The 18,615-nt window shown below is 41.0% G+C and overlaps 1 protein-coding gene across 1 annotated transcript in view; it reads left to right on the top strand.

Moving 5' to 3' along the window:
- Positions 1–4,358: 4,358 nt before the first annotated feature.
- si:ch1073-184j22.1 (erythroferrone) overlaps positions 4,359–18,615 on the top strand; it is a 16,093-nt gene continuing 1,836 nt past the window's right edge. Inside the window, exons 1-3 of the mRNA XM_067606989.1 lie at positions 4,359–5,156; positions 13,104–13,220; positions 13,895–14,009. Coding sequence (XP_067463090.1) covers positions 4,959–5,156; positions 13,104–13,220; positions 13,895–14,009 — 430 coding nt within the window. The 5' untranslated portion in view covers positions 4,359–4,958. The remainder of the gene's footprint in view (positions 5,157–13,103; positions 13,221–13,894; positions 14,010–18,615) is intronic.

Genomic DNA, 18,615 nt, shown 5'->3' with positions numbered 1-18,615 from the left:
AATACCACATTATTAATTTAATACTTATTTTTCACAGCCAGAAGTTAAACAACAAAGCTGTAATCTGCTGTCTAAAAACATTTAAACCATTCAGCCCTAAAAATATCTATTAAAAACCAAACGTCTGCAACAGAGATACCGTAAAACATCTGCAGTTCAAGTTGAGACACAAACTAACTGAACTTTGGGTATGAAGTTTATTTATTTAGTCACTTACAAAAACAACGCTAATGTTGAAGAGCCAAAAGCTGCAGTTCCTCAAATGACTACTTGAAGCTCTCGAAGTGAGTCGAACCCGTGGATGTAATAAGAGCTGGATAGGGCGCCGCCGCTCAGCCTTGCAGCCAGTTTTTCCCAGTGGCCACTTGCAGTATTGCAGCGAAAAATCCCCCTGCGGCCCAGAAAGCATTTTCCCCTCATAGACCACCGCTGTAGAAGAGACGCCTGTAAAACTGTTGACAGGACGCCTCGAACTGCAAACGTCAGTTATGACTCTTTCTATCATGAACTTTTGATCCATGGAGGTTTTATGTTTGTAAAACTTTCCTCAAGCCGAGAAAAGTGATTTAAAATCTGTGACGTCATCACAATATAAAGTCTATGGGCTGAGCGGGAGCTTGTGGGCGGGGCCAGCGGGGGAAACATATTCAGTGCGCCGCACAACGTGGAAGCTAGAAACTTTTTTTGGCGTATGCGCCAGGCGAGCAGTTCCTATAGGACCGGTATCCAGCTCTTATAAAACATCCATGTTAAAATCCCCAACTTTACAGCAGAAATGAACATCTTTACAACCATTTTTATATAACTCACCCGTTTAAATTTTATTAAGGCTTAAAGTTATACATAATTAAGAGCGCGGATGATTTGAGTGTCACCATGGCGACAACGTTGGTTAGGTAACGTAACGAGAAGGGTCTATCAGCAGTCTTACAGACCAACATGACAAACGTTCCTGACCTCTGACCCTAACCATCATCTTCATGCCTCAACATAACCAAGTGGGCGTGTCATGTTGATGCTGCGAGTCCGCGGATAGACCTACTCGGACGTAACCGTGGCGTAACCCCTGATTCACAGAGTACAGGTGTAGACGTGGTCGTCACTATTTCTGGGTTTTCAGTTCATGAAAGTTGTAACATTTTGGTCGCCTAAACAAGTCTTGTTCAACGTTTGGTTGTATTAAAAGACCCTCTAAGGAGTCGGATGTTCAGTTTTTCCGGTAAGTACATTTTGTTTTAATGGTTTTAAGCCTGTTTTTGTTAGCAAAAATTAGCATCATCACAGTTTACCATACAGTGTAAATGCACCATGCTAACCAATCCAGTAGCTAGCGTTATGGTCAGCTCCACCCTCTCGTCCAAATATGGCTCCACATATCCAAGATGGCGACGGTCAAAATGCCAAACTGGAGTCCACAAACCGATGGATGATGTCACCATGGCTATGTCCATTATGTTTTTTATAATTTTTAAAAGTGTTTTAGTCCTTTGTGGTTTTTGATCGGCCTTCAGTGATTCTGGTGTGACAAACGTTTAGTCGATTAGTTGTCAGCTATGAAAGTAATCCGCAACTATTTTGATAATTAATTCATTGTGTGGAGTCAATAATTCTCTGGTTCCAGCTCGTTAAATGTGAATATTTTCTGGTTTCTTTAGTCTCTCTGACAGTAAACTGAATATTTTTGTGTTGTGAATAAAACATTTGAGGACGTCATGTTGGGGAAACATCGATCCAAACAACAATAATTAATGAAAATAATCATTAGCTGCATCCTTAAATGTGAATAATCTTAATTTAAAATGTCACTTAATGGTCAGTATTAAATATTGAAGAAGTGAGTCTAACGTCAGTGACGAGTGATGTAATAACGGGCGAGTCAGCGTCTCTATCAGCTTCAGTCAGATTCACAGGAAACAGCTTTCATCACCCGGACCGACTGAAGACCACTCCCTCCTTATCTGACAGGGTGTGAGTGTGAGAGAAAGTGTTTCTGTCTCAACGGAACAATAATCCTCATGAAGACACAACCACTGACTCTAATTCTACTATTCATACAAGCTCTACTGTTGTAGTGTTTATACTCCTGCCAGTATTTGGGATGTGACAGTTTGATTTATCACAATGATCATCAAACCTTCCAGAAATACCACAGTTAGTGTTTAGATACTGTACAAGTACAGGACACTATGTTTGATGCTATTAAACCCAACAAACCGTCGGTCAAATCACTGCCTAGAGTCTCTAAATGATCTGGTAGCACTTTACATGCCAGGTTGGTAATAATAAGGTAATATTTTGATAATAAAGAGGTAATAATAATGTAATATAATGTTAATTAACAAGTATTAGCTTTGTATTAACGGTGGGTAAACTAGGTAATATAATAGTTTTGTAACAGGGTGATAAGGGGCCAAAGAGAGGGTAATTATGCAGAAACATATCTGAAGATAACGATGACAAAATGCATAACTAAATGTTTCAACTTCATTTGATGTTGATGTGAGATTAAACCAACACTAAGAGGCACCGTGATGACCTGGAAACACACCTGCTAGTTTCTGTGTTTTATCTAAACACAACATGTGATACTGTTGACGAGCTGCCTACGTACTAATTATACTCATCAAACTACATAACTAAACCTTTTATGAACATGTCTGTATTATTGCAATACATCATTTTTTAAATCTTACATAAAATGAAAGGATGCACTTTGGTTTTGGTTTAATCTAAGGTCATATGACATTAAGGAGAAACATTCTGCATCTTTAGATGTGTTTCTGCATTATAACCTACCTAGTTATACCCATTGCTAATAGCAAGCTATTACTTGTTAATTACCATTATATTACATTATTATTACCTCTTTATTATCAAAATATTACCCCACTATCATCTTGTTATTACCAACCTGGAATGTAAAGTGTTACCAATTATTTAAGTACTAATTACTTCTTTTTTTGTGGCTTGTTTGTTTTTATTTTGCTCTTTTATGGAATCTGTTTTAATCTCAGTGAGATGATCTACTGGTCTACTGGAATATCTTTGCATGATTTCCAGTTAAAAACTCCTTATTTATCTTCTACTGGTCCTTTATGCAGCCCCTCAGTTCAGCCTCTGTCTGAAACAGGCCGTTTTAGCTCCTGTCTCTTTAAGGCCCCGCCTCCTGATGAGCCCACTCTGTTCTGATTGGTCAGCTTCAGGAAGCTTCCTCCGGCTCCGGAGGCTACGTAAACAAACTATAGTAGCAGGATTTCACTTCTTTTTCTCCTTCTTTACTCCAAATGTCAACTTCTCAAATCCATCCGTACATGTTGGAGCTGAACAACACATGGAAACCCCTTAGCAACCACCTAGCAACCACCTAGCAACCACTGACATCAGCTCGTCAGCAAGGTACAGAAGTGGAAAGTAACTAAGTACATTTACTCAAGTACTGTACTTTAGTACATTTTTGAGATATTTGTACTTTACTTGAGTATTTCCATGTGATGCTACTTTCTACATTTCAGAGGGAAATATTGTACTTTCTACTCCACTACATTTATTTGACAGCTTTAGTTACTTTTCAGATGAAGATTTGACACAATGGATAATACTTATGTACTTTTACTGTAGTAAAAGACAGCAGGAGCAGAGATACTATGCAGGACTTTTACTTGTAATGGAGTATATTTTACTTTGCTGTATTAGTACTTTTACTGCAGTAAAGGATCTGAATATTTCTTCCACAACTTGCAAGGGAGAAAAAACCGTCAAGAGTGTTGAGAGCAGGTTGAAGCCCTGACTTTTGACTTGCAGGCAGCATTTCTACATACGTTCACCTCAAGTTTTGTAACTTTGACCATGTTAAACGTATATTCTGACATCATAACAATATGTAGATGACAGAAAACCATTAAGAGCATAATATGTCCCCTTTAAAGAGAAATGAAAGTGAGAAATCAACAGCTGCTAAACACCAGAGCTCACTAACAGACTACTTTCAGTTTGACAGTTAGTGGAGCTTGAGCTGCTGCATTAGGACCCTGCAGAGCTGAGAGAAGAGGGGAAACTAACTCAGAAAATACATGGAGGAGGAGGAGGAGGAGGAGGAGGGGGGGGATAAAAAGAAGGAGAAAAACAAAGTCTGGAGGCAAAGAAAGACAAACGATGGGAGAAGAGATAAAATAAAGACAGAGACAGACGGACGCTGGGGAGACATTACGGAAAAGACTGAAGACAGACGGAGTGACAGCTTCAGATCCAGAGACAGATAGAGAGAAGAAAGAGAGAAAGAGAGAGGGAGGAGGAGCTGAGGAGGAGGAGGAGGAGGAGGAGGAGGAGTCCGGGAGGAGGGAGGCAGATAAAAAACGCACTCAGCAGAGCAGAGTTGTCCAAACTGAGAAGGATCAGAGAAGAAAAACAGTCTGATCTGCAGCGTGGAGGACAGGAGGGACGTCTCCGAGCTGAAAGACAAGACAGACGAGAGAAAGAGGTGGAAAAAGAGGAGGAGGAGGCACCAAACCACCCACAGAGAGAAACCGTCCTCACACACAGGCTCACTGTTTGATCCTCACACACTATATTTATGTTTGGCAAAGAGGCAAAAAGCCTCAACTGGCAGTTTGTGTTTCACAGCAGCTGAGCTTTGACTCACTGACAACGGAAAAAAGAGCTGAACAGAGGAAGAGGAGAAGGAGAAAGACGCCGGGAGGCTGCAGAGAAACTACAGAGAAGATACCAATAAATAAAATCACACATAAAAAGACACAAGAAGAAACAAATGCTCAAAGTTTCATCACACGACCTTCAGAAGAAGATCCAGAGAGGAAGAAGATTTAGAACAATCACTTTACAACTGTCATCGCTGAAGTTTCATTGACTCTAAGAGGAGCAGACTAACAGAAGAGGATCATGGGACGTCCATAAAGACAGACCTGCGTCCTCCGCTTCCACCTCTGCCACCCCCACCCAGCATGCTGGCCAGGTTATCCCAGGGAAGGAGCTCTCCGGGTGGGGCAGGAGGGCTGCTGCTGCTCCCTCTCCTCCTGGGACTGATGATGATGATGATGATGATGATGATGGTGGTGGCGGCGACGAGCGTCGACACCGCAGAGAGCGAGGAGAGCCAGGAGATCCTGGAGGACGACGAGGCTGTCAGCACCGAGATCCTGGTAAGAAAAACACGACTTTTCACACCTGAACCCACAAAAGTTCCTGAACTTTTACACATCATGACGACCTTCAGTTGATTTACATGCAGGGAGGAGAAACACGATGTAATTAACACAACATTAATCAACTGAGTCGTTTCTGTCTGTTCAAGAATCGTTAAGCAAACTAACAAACAAAACATGTTTTCAGTTTTCTCTTATAATTTCATCTTCTCTGAAATATTAACAGTTAAATATCTGCAGATTACTCAGAACATTTCCAGGAAATGAGTTTAAAATGAAAGGAGCAGTGAAACAAAGCGTGAGACTCAGCTGTGTCTGTAAACTCACAGTCTCTTCATGTTGTGGGAGGAAGACGAGCAGCGAAGGAGAGATGAGTCTGGTTTAATGACGTGTTTCTTTGTGCTGTGAGCGAAGTAACGCTATAGAAATGATCAAGTATTGATGATAAAGTATTGATGATAAAGTATTGATGATAAAGTATTGACCATCTGCTGTAGATAAACACTGAGCTGTCAGCTGCTCTGCTGTCTCCATGTCTTTGTTTTAAAGATGATTTCTGACGTGTTTGGTTGAAGAGAGACAGTAGACACAGTAGACAGAGTAGAGACACAGTAGAGACAGTGGACACACAGTAGACACACAGTAGACACAGAGAAGACACAGTAGACACAGTAGACAGAGTAGAGACACAGTAGACACACAGTAGAGACAGCAGACACACAGTAGACACAGAGTAGACAGACAGTAGACAGACAGTAGACACACAGTAGACACAGAGTAGACAGACAGTAGACACAGAGTAGACAGACAGTAGACAGACAGTAGACACAGTAGAGACAGAGTAGACATACAGTAGACACACAGCAGACACACAGTAGACACAGAGTAGACAGACAGTAGACACACTGTAGACACAGTAGACACACAGTAGACACACAGTAGACAAAGTAGACACACTGTAGATGCAGTAGACACACTGTAGACACAGTAGACACACAGTAGACACACAGTAGACAAAGTAGACACACTGTAGACGCACAGTAGACACACAGTAGACAAAGTAGACACACTGTAGACGCACAGTAGACACACAGTAGACAAAGTAGACACACTGTAGACGCACAGTAGACACACAGTAGACAAAGTAGACACACTGTAGACGCACAATAGACACACAGTAGACAAAGTAGACACACTGTAGACACAGTAGACACACAGTAGACAAAGTAGACACACTGTAGACGCAGTAGACACACTGTAGACGCACAGTAGACACAGTAGACACACAGTAGACGCAGAGAAGACACAGTAGACACACAGTAGACACACAGTAGACAGAGTAGAGACACAGTAGACACACAGTAGACACACAGTAGACAGAGTAGAGACACAGCAGACACACAGTAGACAGAGTAGAGACACAGCAGACACACAGTAGACGCAGTAGACACACAGTAGACACACAGTAGACGCAGAGAAGACACAGTAGACACAGTAGACAGAGTAGAGACACAGTAGAGACACAGTAGACACACAGTAGACACACAGTAGACAGAGTAGAGACACAGTAGACACACAGTAGAGACAGCAGACACACAGTAGACACAGAGTAGACAGACAGTAGACACAGTAGAGACAGAGTAGACAGACAGTAGACATACAGTAGACACACAGCAGACACACAGTAGACACAGAGTAGACAGACAGTAGACACAGTAGACACAGAGTAGACAGACAGTAGACATACAGTAGACACACAGCAGACACACAGTAGACACAGAGTAGACAGACAGTAGACACAGTAGACACAGAGTAGACAGACAGTAGACATACAGTAGACACACAGCAGACACACAGTAGACACAGAGTAGACAGACAGTAGACACAGTAGACACAGAGTAGACAGACAGTAGACACACTGTAGACACAGTAGACACACAGTAGACAAAGTAGACACACTGTAGACGCAGTAGACACACAGTAGACACACAGCAGACACAGTAGACACACAGCAGACACACAGTAGACGCAGTAGACACACAGTAGACAAAGTAGACACACTGTAGACACAGTAGACACACTGTAGACACAGTAGACACACAGCAGACACAGTAGACACAGTAGACACACAGCAGACACACAGTAGACGCAGTAGACACACAGTAGACACAGTAGACAAAGTAGACACACTGTAGACACACTGTAGACACAGAGGACACACAGTAGACACACAGTAGACACAGTAGACACACAGTAGACACACAGTAGACAAAGTAGACACACTGTAGACACAGTAGACACACTGTAGACACAGTAGACACACAGCAGACACAGTAGACACAGTAGACACACAGCAGACACACAGTAGACACACAGTAGACACACTGTAGACACAGTAGACAAAGTAGACACACTGTAGACACACTGTAGACACAGTAGACACACAGTAGACACACAGTAGACACAGTAGACACACAGTAGACACACAGTAGACAAAGTAGACACACTGTAGACACAGTAGACACACAGTAGACAGACAGTAGACACACAGTAGACACAGTAGACACACAGTAGACACACAGTAGACAAAGTAGACACACAGTAGACACAGTAGACACACAGTAGACACACAGTAGACAAAGTAGACACACTGTAGACACAGTAGACACACAGTAGACAGACAGTAGACACAGTAGACACAGTAGACACACAGTAGACACACAGTAGACAAAGTAGACACACTGTAGACACAGTAGACACACAGTAGACAGACAGTAGACACACAGTAGACACACAGTAGACACAGTAGACACACAGTAGACACACAGTAGACAGAGTAGACACACTGTAGACACAGTAGACACACAGTAGACAGACAGTAGACACAGTAGACACACAGTAGACAGACAGTAGACACAGTAGACACACAGTAGACACACAGTAGACACAGTAGACACACAGTAGAGACAGTAGAGACAGAGTAGAGGGGAGTCTGCAGTGAAATTAAACATGTTTATGGACTCATCTCTGGGAAACAGTTGAGTTGTATATGAATATATGTTATATATGTTTGTATATTGTTATATATTGCTGTATATTGCTGTGTATTGTTGTATATTGCTGTATATGAACGTGTCTTCTAGGAGACGGAGTTGGGCAGAGTTGAGTGTTCCTATTCGTCTTTTTACAAGCTCATAACAGACAGAGAAACCACAGCAGAGCAGCTGGATGAAAGGAAGCGACGCGTCCTCGTATTTACAAAAACTCCACTCAAACAGAAACTAACAGAGTCGCCACTACGAGTCTGAATCATCGGATTATTGGATAAACGTCGACGTCTTCTCGCTCCACTGACTGACACACTAAAACTAACACAGTAAAATAAATCAGGTCACTACGGTGAACCTGCTGCATGTATACGCAGATTCACAGTAACCATGGTTACCACAGCACCACCTATAAAAACAGATGGTTGTTCATCACCCAGTAAGAAACCACAGCAGACACTTGATGTCTGCTTCCAGTGTGTTGGAGCCACGTTCAGCTGCAGGCTCAGTCGTTTTTTAATAGAATCTATGAAACATTATCTCTTTATTTACAGCTTATCTACAACCATAATCTCTATAAACACATATCTGCATATGGATCTGTAGCAGCAGCACTGTGGTACTGGAAGCGTTCTGGTTTCTGTTTGTAGTCTGACAGTATTGACCAATCAGGTTTGAGCAGGCTTTGGTTGCATGCAGGTAAACAGAGATCGAGAGACAGATCGACCGTCCAAACACAATCTGAGAAACCCATCAGCCATCATCTGACCAGGATTCAGATTGTATATGAGCTGCGTTCATATGCAGATTATCTGTTTATAGAGATCAGACCAGATGTCGTCTGGAACGTCTCAAGTTGCTAATCAGACTGTAAACAACAACCAGCACACGGAGGAGGAAGACTTGGCTCAGATATCTGTTATCCGTTACCAAGGAAACTATAAAAGAAGGAAGGGTCATTACATCATAATACCGACGCTGTGGCGCTCTGCTTGATGCTGGTTCTACTGAAGCGTCTACCCGACATGTCTTCATCATCTGACGTTTGATGAAGAAACGCCTCTAATGAATGTGAAAAAATACATTTGTTCATTTGCTGTTGGTCTCCAGATATCCACAGACGATTACAGATAAACTTCATGATGAGTCTAATTAAAACGTTCACCGTGGCAAATAAAGACGTGCTGGGATAATAATAACTAATGTTATGTGAATATCAGTTATTCAACAGAATGTTTACAAACCTCCTCTGATTATTAACTGTGCTTCAGTAAACTATAAACTGACCCTCAGCTATAAAACGCCTGCTCACCTGCTACACTGTGACGTAATGACCCGTCCTGTGTTCAGTGTGTGTTCAGTGTGTGTTTAGTGTGTGTGCTGTTGTGTTTAGTGTGTGTTCAGTGTGTGTGCTGTTGTGTTTAGTGTGTGTTTAGTGTGTGTTTAGTGCATGTTCAGTGCGTGTTCAGTGTGTGTTTAGTGTGTGTTTAGTGTGTGTGCTGTTGTGTTTAGTGTGTGTTTAGTGTGTGTTTAGTGTGTGTTTAGTGTGTGTTTAGTGTGTGTTCAGTGTGTGTGCTGTTGTGTTTAGTGTGTGTTTAGTGTGTGTTTAGTGTGTGTTTAGTGTGTGTTTAGTGTGTGTTCAGTGTGTGTTCAGTGTGTGTTTAGTGTGTGTGCTGTTGTGTTTAGTGTGTGTTCAGTGTGTGTTCAGTGTGTGTTCAGTGTGTGTTTAGTGTGTGTGCTGTTGTGTTTAGTGTGTGTTCAGTGTGTGTTTAGTGTGTGTGCTGTTGTGTTTAGTGTGTGTTCAGTGTGTGTGCTGTTGTGTTTAGTGCGTGTTCAGTGTGTGTGCTGTTGTGTTTAGTGTGTGTTCAGTGTGTGTTTAGTGTGTGTTCAGTGTGTGTTTAGTGCGTGTTTAGTGTGTATTTAGTGTGTGTTTAGTGCGTTTTTAGTGTGTTTAGTGTGTGTTTAGTGTGTATTTAGTGTGTGTTTAGTGCGTTTTTAGTGTGTTTAGTGTGTGTTCAGTGTGTGTTCAGTGTGTGTTCAGTGTGTGTTCAGTGTGTGTTTAGTGTGTGTTCAGTGTGTGTTCAGTGTGTGTTCAGTGCGTGTTCAGTGCGTGTTTAGTGCGTGTTCAGTGCGTGTTTAGTGCGTGTTCAGTGTGTGTTCAGTGTGTGTTTAGTGTGTGTTCAGTGTGTGTTTAGTGCGTGTTTAGTGCGTGTTTAGTGTGTGTTTAGTGTTTGTTTAGTGTGTGTTCAGTGTGTGTTTAGTGTGTGTTCAGTGTGTGTTCAGTGTGTGTTCAGTGTGTGTTTAGTGTGTGTTCAGTGTGTGTTTAGTGCGTGTTTAGTGCGTGTTTAGTGCGTGTTTAGTGTGTGTTTAGTGTGTGTTTAGTGTGTGTTCAGTGTGTGTTCAGTGTGTGTTTAGTGTGTGTTCAGTGTGTGTTTAGTGTGTGTTCAGTGTGTGTTTAGTGCGTGTTTAGTGCGTGTTTAGTGTGTGTTCAGTGTGTGTTCAGTGTGTGTTTAGTGTGTGTTCAGTGTGTGTTTAGTGTGTGTTCAGTGTGTGTTTAGTGTGTGTTCAGTGTGTGTTTAGTGCGTGTTTAGTGCGTGTTTAGTGCGTGTTTAGTGCGTGTTTAGTGTGTGTTTAGTGCGTGTTTAGTGCGTGTTTAGTGCGTGTTTAGTGCGTGTTTAGTGTGTGTTCAGTGCGTGTTTAGTGCGTGTTCAGTGTGTGTTCAGTGTGTGTTCAGTGCGTGTTTAGTGCGTGTTCAGTGCGTGTTTAGTGTGTGTTCAGTGCGTGTTTAGTGTGTGTTCAGTGTGTGTTTAGTGTGTGTTTAGTGCGTGTTTAGTGCGTGTTTAGTGTGTGTTCAGTGCGTGTTTAGTGCGTGTTCAGTGTGTGTTCAGTGTGTGTTTAGTGCGTGTTCAGTGCGTGTTTAGTGTGTGTTCAGTGCGTGTTTAGTGTGTGTTCAGTGCGTGTTTAGTGTGTGTTCAGTGTGTGTTTAGTGCGTGTTTAGTGTGTGTTTAGTGTGTGTTCAGTGTGTGTTTAGTGTGTGTTTAGTGTGTGTTCAGTGTGTGTTTAGTGCGTGTTTAGTGCGTGTTTAGTGCGTGTTTAGTGCGTGTTCAGTGCGTGTTTAGTGCGTGTTCAGTGTGTGTTTAGTGCGTGTTCAGTGCGTGTTTAGTGTGTGTTCAGTGCGTGTTTAGTGTGTGTTCAGTGTGTGTTTAGTGCGTGTTTAGTGCGTGTTTAGTGTGTGTTCAGTGCGTGTTTAGTGTGTGTTCAGTGTGTGTTTAGTGCGTGTTCAGTGTGTGTTCAGTGTGTGTTTAGTGCGTGTTCAGTGCGTGTTTAGTGTGTGTTCAGTGCGTGTTTAGTGTGTGTTCAGTGTGTGTTTAGTGTGTGTTTAGTGCGTTTTTAGTGTGTGTTTAGTGTGTGTTTAGTGTGTGTTTAGTGTGTATTTAGTGTGTGTTCAGTGTGTGTTTAGTGTGTGTTCAGTGTGTGTTCAGTGTGTGTGCTGTTGTGTTTAGTGCATGTTTAGTGTGTATTTAGTGTGTGTTCAGTGTGTGTGCTGTTGTGTTTAGTGTGTGTTCATTGTGTGTGCTGTTGTGTTTAGTGCATGTTTAGTGTGTATTTAGTGTGTGTTCAGTGCATGTTTAGTGTGTATTTAGTGTGTGTTCAGTGTGTGTTTAGTGTGTGTTTAGTGTGTGTTCAGTGCATGTTTAGTGTGTATTTAGTGTGTGTTTAGTGTGTGTTCAGTGTGTGTGCTGTTGTGTTTAGTGTGTGTTTAGTGTGTGTGCTGTTGTGTTCAGTGTGTGTTTAGTGTGTGTTTAGTGTGTGTGCTGTTGTGTTTAGTGTGTGTTTAGTGTGTGTTCATTGTGTGTGCTGTTGTGTTTAGTGTGTGTTTAGTGTGTGTTCAGTGTGTGTGCTGTTGTGTTTAGTGTGTGTTCATTGTGTGTGCTGTTGTGTTCAGTGTGTGTTTAGTGTGTGTTTAGTGTGTGTGCTGTTGTGTTTAGTCTCTTAAACAGAACGGCCTACAGATGTAAAATGTCAGCTAAAGTAAGCTAACAATAAAGTCATATCATGTTGTTTTCGGTGTATTTGTGGTCAGTTTAACACATGGATCAGTTAGTTTCACCTGTCAGTTAACTGAAGCATCAGTCCTGTTGCTATGGTTACCTGCAGTTTAATAGAGTTGCAAGTGTATCATTCTGTATTTTTATTTCAAACTTCTTTAAGCAGACTCCACGATGTGACTGAACACAGAGACTCCTGGATAATCTGACCATCATACATGTTTATGTTCTAACCATATGTCAGAATTATTTACAATTAAATACAAATACTACAATACCCATGAGCCTCAGCTGTTGAAAGACCTCCTGTAACTTCAAAACCCTTTAATATATAAACACTGAGCTCTGATTTAGAACAGAGTTTAAAGGACAGTTCCCAGTGTTTCCAGTGTGTTAAACCAGCAGTCAGGTGTCTGTAATCATTCCTCCTGTTCATACTGGATATTAAAAGATCCTTCAAATGTGTTTTCAATGGAAGTGATGGAGGCCAAAATCCACAGTGTGTCCACACAGTCATTTAAAAGTCTGTGTGAAGCTTCTATTCAGCTTCAGCAGTCTGAGTTAGTCATATCAAGTGGATATCTGACACATTTACAGTCTTTTTAGCATCAAATTCCCTCTTTGTGTTTCCTCGGACAGTGTTTCCCTGTTGAGCTGCAGGTGGAAGTATAGTAACAAAAAGGGGGACTTTCACTGTTCATTTGGACTCCTGACTGATGATTTAAGACACTTGAAAAACTGTGAACTGTCCTTTAAACTGCAAATGAAACATGCAGACATGAAGAAACAAGAACTCAGTGAGTTAAATATTGGACATATGAACCTCTGCTGTGGTCTGTGTCCTCCAGGACTCGGTGTCCACTGATCTGTCCAGAGTGTCTCCTCTCAGCTCCTGGTTGATCTTCAGGAGAAACTCCAACAAGGGTGAAAACCGGAAAACCAAAGGGTCCAGGAGAACCTCCAAGGTCAGAAAAGATCAAATATAATAAGTTAATACACACATTTATAAACATATTAAACATGTCTGTGAGTCAAACTGCTGCACTGCGTGACATGTTCCTTCATCACCATCAACACACACAAAAAAATGTATTGCAAATAACTCACTGTCTATTTTAATTAAACACTGTTGCTGGTACATTCAAACCACAGCAGACATCATCACATCGCTGTCTGTCTGATCAAGAAAACCCTATTTTACAACCTGATGTCTGATATTTAAACCAGTAAGAGAGTCTGTAAGTCATTCTGCAGATCACCTTAGATAGAACATTATGATTCAAAGTAGAGCTGCAACAATTAGCTGATTAAAATTAATCACCTATTAACTCAATTTAGATCATCAAATAATCGTTTTGAGTCATTTTTTAGGGAAAAAAAGTTCAAATTCTCTGATTGCAGCTTCTTAAATGTGAATATTTTCTGGTTTCTTTAGTCTCTGTGACAGTAAACTGAATATCTTCGAGTTGTGGACAAAACAAGATATTTGAGGACGTTGTCTTGACATTTTATAGACCAAACAACAAATCGAATAATCAAGAAACTAATCGACAGATTAATTGGTAAAGAAAATAATTATTATTTGCAGCTACTTCAAAGGTCAGGATATAGATTTATAAATCTTTGTATGTCTCTGCAGCATGGTCTTCCAGGCCCTCCAGGACCTCCAGGACCCCAGGGACCTCCGGGCCCCCCTGCCCCCCTCCTGCCCCAGCAGCAGGAGCTCATCCAGGAGCTGCAGCTCAAACTGAGAGGTGAGAAGGTCTCTGATGTACTGACGCAGAGAGCATGTCCACACTGAGCCGGCTACACTTCTAAACTTCTCTACGTTTTGTTCCTTCGTCCAGACTAAAGCAGCGTTTTATTGGAAGAAGAAGAAGAAACATAATAATAACAATGGCGAACGACTTCATGTGATTGTTGTTCTCTTTATTGTCGACTCTGACAGCTTGTTCAGATCTACCTCCTACGTAAAAGTACATAAGTATTATGAGCTTGATGTAGTTAAAGTATTGCAGTAAAAGTACATAAGTATTATGAGCTTGATGTAGTTAAAGTATTGCAGTAAAAGTACATAAGTATTATGAGCTTGATGTAGTTAAAGTATTGCAGTAAAAGTACATAAGTATTATGAGCTTGATGTAGTTAAAGTATTGCAGTAAAAGTACATAAGTATTATGAGCTTGATGTAGTTAAAGTATTGCAGTAAAAGTACATAAGTATTATGAGCTTGATGTAGTTAAAGTATTGCAGTAAAAGTAGTGGTTTGGTCCCTCTGACTGATATATTATTATATATGACATCATTAGATTATTAATAGTGAAGCATCAGTGTTAGAGCAGCATGTTACTGTTGTAGCTGCTGGAGGTGGAGCTAGTTTACACTACTTTATATACAGTTAGCTAGTTTAGTCCAGTGGTTCCCAACCTAGGGGTGGGGCCCCTCCAAAGGGTCAGCAGATAAATCTGAGGGGTGGTGAGATGATTAATGGGAGAGGAAAGAAGAAAAAACAAAGTTCTGATACACAAATCTGTTTTCAGTTTTTGGACTTTTTCTCTAATCTTTGATTTTTGCTGAAATATTGGATCATTTGAACATTTATTGAAATGAAAGCATGTGAGAAGTTTAGAGGGAAAAATCACTATTTGGTGGAGCTGTTAACAACTCATAGACATGTGAAATGTGACCCCGACTACACACTGCTTTTTGTAAGACGTCAAAAGACAAAAAGGTTGGAAACCACTGGTTTCATCTTTAACAATGTGTTGTATTTTAAAAGCTTGTTATATTATCCATTGTGTCAAATCTTCATCTGAAAAGTAACTAAAGCTGTCAAATAAATGTAGTGGAGTAGAAAGTACAATATTTCCCTCTGAAATGTAGAAAGTAGCATCACATGGAAATACTCAAGTAAAGTACAAGTACCTCAACATTGTACTTAAGTACAGTACTTGAATAAATGTACATAGTTACTTTCCATCACTGCCAAACACAGTAAACAGATGGAGCTTACAGTCTTTATGCTAAGCTAGGCTAACCATGTCCTGATGAAACATGTGACTGTGGTGAGACAGAATTGAAGGTTTAGAGATGTGAGAGCATCAGACAGACGTCCTGCTTGTTTTCACTGAAGATGGAAAAAAAAAAAGAAATCTTTAATGTCCAAAAAGCACAAGAACAGAGTGTCACTGGACATGTGAAGTTATTAGTCGGTACAAACAGTTCTCAGAGTAACTGGATCCTTTAAACTCAGCAGTCAGACAGACTGAACTGAACACTGTTTCATTTTCACATCATTTGCACTTTAATTTTTCACTTTCGCTCAGTGTTTTCTGTATGTAGGTTATATAAATACAGCTCTGTGTGTGTGTGTGTGTGTGTGTGTGTGTGTGTGTGTGTGTGTTTGTGTGTGTTTGTGTGTGTGTGGAGGCAGGCTGTCTGAGTCCTTAATAGGTGTAATTTTGTGGAGCGTGGATGTGACTTGGCTCAGCTGCAGGATTCCTGACATTCCTGCTGACTGATGGTGTGTCTTTGTTACTTTCTGTGTGTGTGTGTGTGTGTGTGTGTGTGTGTGTGTGTTGTATGAATTTGTTCGTTCATGCATTTTGCCAGTTTTTCTCCACCAGGTTGCTTCTTCGTCATGACTGTTTCCATCAGCATACACAGATTTTTTGCTATATAAACCTGCTCCGAATGATGTCGGACTCTGGCAGAAATGTGTCATATTGTGATATTAATGTAACGGCACTGTGTTGATTTATTTACGTATAGCAGCAGTGCACATGGCTGAAGGTTTGCTGTGGAGAAGCTGGTTCCACAAAAAACAAACAAACTCAGTCTGATCTAGAAAAACCTCATCTCAGCATGTCTTTATATCTCAAATATCTCACTCAGATCACAGATAAAACCTTATAAATCAAAGTCGATTCTCAATTAGTCAATTCACTTATTGACTAATTTAGATAATGAAACGATCATTTTGAGTCATTTTTTAAGAAGAAAATGTCCAAATTCTCTGATTCCAGCTTCTTAAATGTGAATATTTTCTGGTTTCTTTAGTCTCTGTGACAGTAAACTGAACATCTTTGAGTTGTGGACATTTGAGGACGTCACCTGATTTTCACTGTTTTCTGACATTTTATGGACCAAACAACTAACTGATTCATCATCAACAGCTTTGGCTATGTAATGATGTGCACATGATGGAAGTATCCTGTATTTATTTTAAGCTTCAGTTAGGGTTGATATGTTGAGCTAGCTAGCAAACAGCAGTTACGGAGCAACATTATCATTCATTTGGAGTCGTGTTTCTGTCCACCTGGTGAAAGTAACCCTTTGGTTTGTAGACTCGCCCTTTGAAGCCTTGAGTTTGTCTTTTAAACCGTCGCCATCTTAGATTTTTGGAGCCAGAAGTGATGAGAAGTGACAATATTTGTAGGAGAAGGTGGGGCTGACTAGACCCTAATGCTAGCTGCTAGCTTGGTTAGCACAGTGCATTTACAGTCTATGGTTAACTGTGATCATGCTAATACTAATGCTAATTTTCGTTAGCAAAAAACAGGATTAAAACCTTTAAAACAAAATGTACTTACTGGAAAAAATGAACATCTTACTCCTTAGAGGGTCGTTTAGTTCAATCAAACGCTGAACAAGACTTCAAAATGTTACAATTAACTTTAATGAACTGAAAACAAACTGAAATGGCGACAGCTACAGCTAAACTCTCCGAATCTGTTGCCATGGGAGCGACTTGTTAATCGCAATGTAGCCACGCCCTAAAGCATACGCCGCTTTATCATCTATTTTACTCTAAATGGGACCATAATTTACAAAATGATCATCATGATGTATTGACGGAGGCTTAAAACTAGCGATTGAGACCATAAACTCATCAGGAAACTGTTTAACGAGGTAATAAATCAAGTGAGCAGTAGGGTCATTGTCTCATAGACTTCTATACACATCTTTTTGCAGCCGCAGTCGCCCCCTGCTGGCCGTTAGAGAGAATGCAGGTTTAAAGCACTTCCGCCTTGGCTTCACTATTCAGACTACATGCTTGTTTTTTGCTCTCTACCAACTCCAGAGAGACGCTGAGAGTGAACCAGAACAGATAAACAATGAGCTGAAACTCACTATAAAGCTCCGTAAAGACCTGTGGACATGTTGGATTAAACCTCCAACCCTGGGACTCATGGAGCTGCGGCTGGATTATGAGGGAGTCTGTCTTTGGTCTCTGGTGCAGGTCCACTGATTGGACCAACAACCAACCTTGTTTCCTTTAGTTACCTGGTTGTCTTTATGTTGTATAAACTGTAAAACCCTCCAAATTGTGAGTTTGTGCTGCTTAAAAGGGCCATATTCTGCTTTTTGTGATTTTCTGTTATTTATATCTTGTTTTGATGTCGGATGTCAAACTCGAGGTGAACGTATGTAGAAATGCTGCCTGCAAGTCAAAGGTCAGGGCTTCCACCTTACTGACGAGCTGACGTCGGCTCATCATACATGCTCATAAATGGCTGTCCATTCTGTAGCCTTGGTTGCTAAGGTGGTTGCTAAGGTGTTTCCATGTGTTGATCAGCTCCAACATGTACGGATGGATTTGAGAAGTTGACATTTGGAGTAAAGAAGGAGAAGAAGAAGTGAAATCCTGCTACTATAGTTTGTTTACGTAGCCTCCGGAGCCGGAGGAAGCTTCCTGAAGCTGACCAATCAGAACAGAGTGGGCTCATCAGGAGGCGGGCCTTAAAGAGACAGGAGCTAAAACGGCCTGTTTCAGACAGAGGCTGAACTGAGGGGCTGCATAAAGGACCAGTAGAAGATAAATAAGGAGTTTTTTATTCCAGTAGAGCCCCAGAATATAAATATAGAGGCTGGAAATGTGCAGAATATGAGTCCTTTAAATAAAACTGATCAGAACAGAACGAAGCTGCAGTTCAGTCGTCGTGTTTTCAGGTTGGAAAAAGACCAAATTTCCTCAGAATTCATAGCAAATTTTTCTGTTTGTGTAACTGATGAACTCAGACGTCTCAAGTCTGACCACACTCTGTGTGTGTGTGTGTGTGTGTGTGTGTGTGTGTCTGTGTGTGTGTGTGTGTGTGTGTGGCCTCTCTGTTTGGATAACCGTTGTGTTGCAGAAACGTCTGCAGCTGCATCACACACACAGTAAATGTTTGTGTCTGACTGTCTGTAAGTGTGTGTGTGTTTACGTGTGTGTGTGTAATGAGTCGGCAGCGTGCCAACACACACACACACACACACACACACACACACACACACACGCCGCTTATATGAAATCATTTTTGAAAAAAACTTTATATGTACAAATAATCAGTGAACTTTATTTCTTCTTTTCCCTCCTCT

This window comes from Thunnus thynnus, chromosome 12, assembly GCF_963924715.1.
Source record: "Thunnus thynnus chromosome 12, fThuThy2.1, whole genome shotgun sequence".
NCBI lineage: Eukaryota > Metazoa > Chordata > Actinopteri > Scombriformes > Scombridae > Thunnus > Thunnus thynnus.
The sequence above is the reverse complement of the archived record's forward strand: the minus strand, read 5'-3'. Positions and strand labels throughout refer to the sequence as shown.